Below are 8,745 nucleotides of genomic sequence, written 5' to 3' on the forward strand. Positions count from 1 at the left end.
CACTGCTACTGATTGCTCTGCCATGGTTAGTTCAGTATCCCACTTGCAAAACAAAACAAGAAAACCAAACCACTAGCACCAAGTGTGCATTGCGCCACTATCAGAAGTTACTTCCCTTCAGTATCAGCTTAGAAGGCACTTTTTGTAGGTTTTTTCTTTTTTTTTTTTTTTGCATGTTTTTTCATGCATCTTTTTAGAAAGACATGCCAGCAGTAAACCCTAGCCCATCAACATAGTAACAGTGTTGTGTTTTGTTCAGACAGGGTATCAGCATTAAGACATGCTGGCTACTGTAACTAAAAGGAAGATAATTCACAATTATGAAACACTCAAACATATAAAAGTCATCCTGAATGTCATTTGGGGTTCTCTGCACCATCCAAATGCAAATAACCTGGGTGAATTCCGGACTGAAGCAGTTTGCGGAGTATTGATTTGCGGCGCTCAAATGACTTCAAGTTTTCCTCAGGACACATCAGCAATATTTGGTGGAGCAAACCGCCTTCCCTCCAAAGAAGTGAGATGTAAGGTACTGCAGTGACAGCTGCTAATTTTAAGGAAAACTGCAAAATGAAGTAATTGCATATTATAAACTATAAGCATAATTGCAAGTTGCTGGTACTTAAAACATACCCACAACACAGACGAATTACTTTCTACTATGTAACAAAAACTCTCATTTGCATTCTAATCACCCCAGAGTATTTCAGTATTTTATGAAAATTCTCTTAAAATACAAGAAGAACTTCCAAGAGAAGATACTTTCCCTTAATAGAACTTCGGTTGTTGTGATTTTAGATGCTGCTAAACACGAAAGATAGTAAACACACATGCACAACTTCGCTAAAAACTGGACTGTCATGGAAGATTCTGCACAAATCTAATAGAACCACATTTCTAGCAAAGCCTTTCTACAAGCCGTATATATACACACACACAAATCAGTATTTCATCCACCACGGAAAGGCAACCAGGCCTGGGAAGGCACACAGCAACCTTCTGGCAGCTCTTCCTTCAGCCAGCGTGCAGGCAGCCAGGGCACCAGAAGCCTGCCCGGTGGAAGCCGGAGCGCAGTTCCTTCCGCAGGGGACGCGAGGCTGCCTCTGCTCTAGCTCTCACCCAGCCACCAGAAACCCAGCAGAAAGGGGTGGAGACAGGAATGCTCTCTGAAACAGAAACCAACCTACTGCATGCTGATGGAGCACAAAAAACCTCGTCTTGTCCAAGTATCTACCAACATCTCATCAAATAAGCCCATCAGAATTAATGACATTTATTACTACCTGGGTCTTACCAATCTTCCTGGTCAAAGCTGATAATGAAGTAATGCATATTTGGCTTTTAACATACCTTGCAAAAAGATGAGTTTAAGAATAGCTTCTCCATATGCCCAAAACTTGTAATAAAGCAAAGGAAAATAAGCTCCCTTCTGAAAAAGGAAAAAACTCTAAGAACTGACCTAACAATTAATAGAACTGAAACAAACTCAGCTTTGCTGCATTTCACATATACTATTAATTTCTGTTACTGTGCTGTAAGGTAAATTAGAAGCTACATTCTAAAATATGTTTATGGCTCCACATGCTTCATTTGAGCTATTTGGAAATCAAAATAAAATACAGTTGAAATCACTTAATAAAATGTTGTGGGGATTGGGGTTTTTTTCAGGCATTATTTGAAAAGTTCCTAAAAGACCTCACTTTAAGTGCAAGTAAAAGTATCTTCTAGCTTACCAGAACAACATCCAAATTCATCCATCAGCGGCACCTGCTCACAGCAATGAAGGCTAACCTTCACCATCATGCAGACTGGGCTGCATTATTAAGTGCATAGCCAGCAGGTCAAGGAAAGTGATTACTGTTGGGAGGCCACATCTGGAATACTGCATCCAGTTTTCCTCTCTCCCAGTACTGGAGCAAGTCCAGCAGAAAACCATTAGGATGCACAGGGGGCTGAAGGACAGGACACGGAAGAAAAAAAATGGAAGAAACTGGGTTTGTATAGGCTAGGAGGGGTAAAAAAAGGGTGTGTGTGGAAAGAATGTAATTGCAGTTTTAAGTTACATAAAGGGGAATTACAGAGAAAACTGATCCAGATTCTTCTCAGAGGTAAGAAGTACAAAGGACAAGAGGCAATGGTCACAAGTTGCGGCAAGGGAAACTCATGTTTAAGGGCAAAAGTTTCACTGGGCAGTTGGTTAAACGCTAGAACCAGAAGCTACCCAGAGATGTTGTGGAATCTCCATCCCTGGAGATTTTGGAAATATTGAGCAACTTGATCTAATTTTGACATCAGCCCTGCTTTGAGTAGGAGGTTGGACTATGTGACCTCAGGAAGTCTCTTTCAACCTACATTATTCTGTGACATATTCCACAGCAAGATGTCATAAAATATTTTTACTAAGTATCAAATCGATCAGTTAATTTCATTTCTAGATCACAGTTGAAAGCTATGACAAAGCATCAGCATAAAAAGCATGAAAAAATTACTACGTTGGTGAAATATTAGTTTTCAACTCAAGTTGAGCTGTATACCTGCTCAGTTGGTAAGTATTAACTCTTCTGTGGGCTGTAGATCCCCACTCAAGGGACATCACTGAACTAACAGACCCTGTGTCCTGCAAATACACATTTCTGGTCTCGAGAGTACAAATAAATCCATCTGTGAAACTGAGGCATCTGTCATGTCTCTTTGGGGCAGCCTGACTACTCATACATGACCTCCTGATCCAGTCTCCTCCTCAGTGGAGCAGCACATAGGATCTTTTCACTCTAGCAAAATACCCGTTTTTAAAGAAACTTGCAGAAACTTTCCATCTTTAAGACTTTTCCCACCCGTCAAATTTGATGGAAGGCAGGCAACAGATTCAAGAGCAGCATGTAGGGGTACAGGAGACAGACTGATGCAACGACATATGGATACTGTGAAAACAAAAGCCTTATTTCCTTAATAAATCATGCTTAAAAAAAACCTACACAAGTTATCTCTGTTTCCATGGGCTGCACCATGCTATTTTAAGAAAGTGTGTATTTATTTATAAAATGCAAGTGTCCCTGAGCCACACTCTTCACCTCTTAAGCTAGTACCCCATTACTTTGGGCAGACAGGAAAAGTTGCTACCTCTCCTCTTCCATAAATCTTAAGGACAGCTCTGATACGAACAGAGTGTGCAAGTAGCCGCGGTCCTGCCCCGCTGCCTGCTGCACAGCTTGCCGACCACCTGTCCCATCACAGGGGCAAGCAGGAAAAGCAGCTCTAATTGCTCCTTGGTGTTTCCACATCAGGTTAAGCAAGTGCTAGAAGTCTGAGTGACTGAAGAGAAACACTTCCCTCAGCCTTCTCCCCAGAGGGAAGCAGCAGCTGATAACTAGCCACCAATTACATTCCCTAATTCTCCACTCTGATCCTTGCACTAAGGAGGACCTATTAGGGTTGGCTAACATGTATCAGCTCCCGGTTTTCCTTATCACACAACCTAGAACACGCTAATTACCAGGTATCGACACCCATAGCCAACCTGTGCTCCCTAAAAGCACATATAAACAAGGACATGAATCTCTACACTTGCTCTACCATCAGATCAATGCAATGGTTAACAAAAAAAAATTCCAGGCTGTTACTGAACCTTGCCACTAAGCAGTCCACCCCAGATCACCACTCTGACCCTCAGAGGGATGCAAACGCTACCTTTTTGTGTAAGGTTGGACAGCCTCGAAAGAAAGTGTTACACAACCATCAACCCTATCAAAGTTTTCTTTTTTCATCTTTTAATATAAACATCTATGCCTTGCAGATCATTCTATTCCTGATTTTTTTTTCTGTTTTCAAGCCTCTTCATGAATAATCTTCTCAGATTTCATTTCAAATTATCCATCCTCTAAAAGTAGGGCTCTTCTGTGAGACAGCAGAAAGGAGCAGACCTTTAAAAAAAAACTATAGCCAAACATTTTAAATACTCTTTTAAATACTCTTTTCAGAATTCCTCTACTGACTACTAAAGTAGTCTTCTAACATCACTCTTCTATAGCACATCAGTAACACAAAGATGTCCTTGTAATAGCACAGTCAAATTCAGGCCACAAAATGCAAGATTTGAGCTTCAAAACTTTTCTTCCAACTGCACTAATCTTTATTACCAATATGCAGTTATTTGCAGAAATGAAAATACTTCATGTTCACATAAGCCTGAGGACAAAAAGGACTTCCAAAAACCAGAATATAAACCAGAACATCCCTATCACATTCCCATTCACCATTTCTTTGCAAAAAGATGGCTTGTTTTACACTGTCAAATGATCATCCTTGCCAAATTACCACTGACCAACTCGATGAAGAACAATTCACACTGGAAATTTAAAGCTCAACACAATCATATTTTTCTCGCTGTTTCAGTGTGTTTAAAGTATGGCCTGTTAGCAGTTTGGTTTTGGGGTTTTTTTTTAAGAAGAAAAAAACAAAAACGAAACACACACATTTGGGAAGGAGGAGACAATCTCCAAAACCTTTCACACTTCATTGTGTCTGAAAGGTAGTTCTGAAACTTTCAGACTTGGTCTGAAAGTCAGTCCCAGCTGACTCTGAGGTTGATAATCCCCTACCACGGAAAGAAAGGGAAAGTCACATAAAGAGCTTCACACCAAAACCCCTCAGAACAAATCTTAAGTAAAACAGAAGGGGAAGAAAAAACACCCAAACACCACAGCATTTGCATCTATTTGGATAAATTAATTCAGAGTAACAAACATGACTGTATGACTACATTACTCAAAGAATGTCCTGCAGTCCTAGAAAGTACTGAGGATTTTGGATAAAACTTTGTTTGCTCTGTGGTCATTCCCTAGTTTCACATGCAAAAATACTGAAAACAAAAAAATAGATTAGAAAGGAACAGTGACATGGATATACACTTATTAAAAACTTCACCCCCAGAAACAAAATTTCCGAGTAAGATGCAAGCCTGTATCAAAGGATGAACATTTTTGGCAGAGTTTAACTGGAGGACATTAAGATGGGAGTTTGCCTGATAACGTGCCTTTTCTGCTTATGAAGCTGAGAAAGTGCAACCACAACACAGAAGTAAATGTACTGCTAAGTTTATTTTTACTCAAAACCTGATTATGTTAAAAATGACTGTACTAGAGAAAAATTTACCCTTTAAGGGTTTTCAAATCCAGATGAGAGAACATTCGCGTACAGTCTATTCAGTCAACATCTTCCTCTATTTCCTGTGCTCTTATTTTATGTTGTGATCAATATTTCTCAAACGTTATTCTCTCTGCTGCAAAATCAAAATGGAAGACTGACCGTAACAGCACTATCCTAAGAATACTTTGTTTTCCCTTTTATTCAGTAGTATAATTATAAGAGTTGTATTGTTTTCAACTCCCTAATCCAGAAATATAAGAATTGGTAAAAACAAGCAAGAGAGTGAAGGATTTTAAGAGTTAAGTCACATGTTTTCCATATAACAAGCCTTATGGCACCACGCACTTGTAAATAACTAGCATCTCACAAGTCATACACATTAGCAGTGGGTCTAAAACCATCAGAGCCTGCTCTGCTTTCCTTCATTAAAGTGTACAAATTTAAATGGATTTTGCAGTTGCGGGAAACATCTCCATCTGCACACTCATAGCTTGCCCTCTACCCCACCCCCCCCACGGGAGAAGCTTCTGCAGATCCTCACTGCATTAGCAATCAAAGCAAGATAAGAAACATGCAATATTAAACTGCATAACCTGTACCTCCGTTGATTGATAAGTAATCTTATTTAATCATTGCAGCTTGTATGTTAGGCACTACAATACATTAGAGTTGCTATGGCATTTAACTACAAGAAGTGCATCCAACACTTTCCTTATCAAGTATACAATATGAACTGAGACTTTGTTCCCTGCATTTCACACCCAAGGCAGAAGAGCAATAATTAAGAGCACAATGTATCAAATTTAGTATCCCACATTAATAATTTTAGAGTAGAAAACATAGGAGCCAAGTGCATACTACAACTGAACCCGAGATTTGGATTTTTTGATAGTAATTTTGTATAGCATTCATAGCAGACACAATGTAGTAGAGTAAGTTTTAAAATAAACAATAACCTTATTATAGTTTTGGAGGGGAAAGAGTTTCAGTGTGGCACTTAATAACATACCATTTGGAGGGGCAGAAAGTGGCCCCATTTCCCCTGTATCTGCTCACTAGCATAGTGATGCCAAAAAAGGGCATCAGCTGCCATCGTACTGCTTCTTGTAATCTCTGATCTGTGGTGGAATAGTTTAGCTTTAACATGTTGTCTGTTAGACACCCTTTTACACCCTGTTGATACGAACTGGACTATACACAGCACACATCTTGGAAGTGCTATTCCCCAAGCACCTTCCTAAATCAGACTGCAAGTGTAAACTGGTACAGTTAGTACCGAGATTATCTGCACCGGTTTACTTTCCCTAGCTCAGATGATAAACTACACCACAATAAAAAACAGCTTGTACCATAAGCTATGGTAACAAATTTTGGACTGGATACATTGCTGCGATTTCTAACACTAAAACAGTAACAAGGACATTTTTAGACCATAAATCAGAAATCCTGGATTTACATTTTGAAGTTTCAGCAAAAAGTGAAGGCCGCAACTCAAAACTTTGTAAGAAAGGCTCATCTCCCAGCTAAGTTCAGGCCTAGATGAAAGCTTCCACCCTGAAATACAGGATGACTTCATCTTAACAGGCCAGCACAATTCAATGACCATATGCAAAAAGCTATAGCTGTAAAAATCTGTAACACACAGCTGAAGGCTGTGAAGAGCATTCGCTGAGAAATGCACTAGTTTACAAAAGATTAAGCATCAGAGAGAGAAGTTAATGCTGATAAAGCTTTCATGAAGTCATAGCCTGTAAACCTCATTTAGTACCTTTGGTCAAAAAACATTCTGAAGAAACAGAAGCAGTGTTGGAAGAAAGTTGACTAAATGACAACAAAAAGTTTTTCATCTGCATCCCTTATATTATTTCAGAACTAAGAGTGTTTTAAACCTGTTTTACTAACAGAAGACAGTATAAGAAATCCCAAGTAAGGTCACTGAGCATGTCAGATTTAGAACCCAGTCACCAGATACACCACCACAGAGCATCATCCCAATTCATTTAGATCGCTAAAAAAAAAAAAACCAAAAAAACCCTCACACTCTCGATCCAGTTAGTTTACATTTTCAGTATTTTGCAGTTCATTCACCTGGCTCTTTAAGGCTGATATTAAGCAAAACACACACACACGATCACTTTTTAGTGAGACTTCATATAAGTCTTCACGGTACAAAATAACGAAGAGCTAGAACGTCTGAGGAGAACTTTCACCAGTACACACGTTAATTTAGACACCAATCTGGCAGGCTATGCAGCACAAACAGCACGTCCTAAGAAAAGCCAGGTCGGGGCAGCAATTCGTATGCACAGATTCACTTTTTTCATGAACCGTGACCTCGGGGACGTACAGCCAGGTGAGCCTTCACACGGGCACAAAGAGAAACGCGGAGCTGCTAGCAGGATTTTACGACCTTTTCCCCTTTTTGAACGCCTGCAACCACACTACAGAGACGGAGAAAATAAAGAGAGCAACCAACTCTAGAGGCAGGGACAAAAAATATTCAAGAAAACAAACGCATGACCGAAAGGAAACGAGGCGTTCAGCTGCACCCGTCGATGGAGGAATTGGGGGGGGAGCAGCGAGGGAGGGGAAGGGTGATGCCGGAGAGACAACCTCGGGAACACGAAGGGAAAAGCAGAGCCGAGGAGAGGGAGGCAGAGATGCTTGAGCCCCCGCTTCCCCTCCCCCGCGGGCACGGCAGGGGCCTCTCCCCCCTACAAGGGCGGGCCGCAGCCCGCGGCCGGGCCCCGGGGAGGCTGCGGCCAGGCAGGGCGGCGGGGAGGGAAGGGAGTTGTTCAGGGCAAGGGCGCTGCCCCAGCCGGGCGCGGCAGCCGGCACTTACCACACCATGCCGTAGGCCCCCTCGCCGATGTAGGAGAGGTTGGTGTAGCGGGGCCCCACGTCGAACACTTGCCCCCGCACCATCTCCGGGCCCCCGGCGTTGGCAGAGCTGCCCGCAGCCCCGGCCCCCGACACCGCCGCCATGTTGTCCGTGCCGGGAACCGCGGTGACTGCGTGCGGCGGGAGGGGTGGGGGGCGGAGGCGAGGGGAGGAGGAAGGAGGGGGACGAGAAGAAGGATGCGGGAGGAGGAAAACAGGCGCCGCCCGCTCCGCCGCGCCCCAGAGCACCGGCCGCTACCGCCGGCTGCGAGGCCCCGTCAGCGCCGTCCCCTCCGCGGCCGCTGTGAGGAGACGCCGCCGGTCGCGCGCGCGCGCATCGACCCGGGCTGCGGGGAGGGGGGAGAGGTGGGGGCTCGCGCGGAGGGAGCGGCGGCGGGGCGGGGCCGGGCGGGGCGGGGCCGGGGGGTGGGGCCGAGGACTGCGGTAACCGCAGCCGCTGGGGAGGGGGCGCGGCGAACGGGGTCACGTGGTGGGCGTGCCGAGTCTGCGGGCGCGCGGCCGCCAGGCGCCATTAGAGGCGTCAGGTGGCGGCGAGCCGGGGGCAGGAAATGGAGCCCGCGCGGCGGCAGGGCCCGGCCCGGGCGTCCCGCTGCCGCCTTCAGGCGTCCGCATCCCGCCCGTTGGGTAGGCCGCAGGACGGGCCCTGCCGCCGCGGCCCGCCAGGCGGCGGGCGGAGTGGGGTGCCTGCGTAGTGCTGAG

The 8,745-nt window shown here is 44.2% G+C and overlaps 1 protein-coding gene across 1 annotated transcript in view; it reads right to left on the reverse strand.

Moving 5' to 3' along the window:
- The window catches only part of MAPK1 (mitogen-activated protein kinase 1), a gene marked incomplete at both ends in the record, with an annotated part of 31,106 nt that extends 22,976 nt beyond the window's left edge, over window positions 1-8,130 (reverse strand). The window contains one exon of the mRNA XM_082007584.1: window positions 7,988-8,130. Coding sequence (XP_081863710.1) covers window positions 7,988-8,130 — 143 coding nt within the window. The remainder of the gene's footprint in view (window positions 1-7,987) is intronic.
- Window positions 8,131-8,745: the final 615 nt, after the last annotated feature.

This window comes from Phaethon aethereus, assembly GCF_964289735.1.
Source record: "Phaethon aethereus genome assembly, chromosome: 17".
NCBI classification, from domain to species: Eukaryota; Metazoa; Chordata; class Aves; order Phaethontiformes; family Phaethontidae; genus Phaethon; species Phaethon aethereus.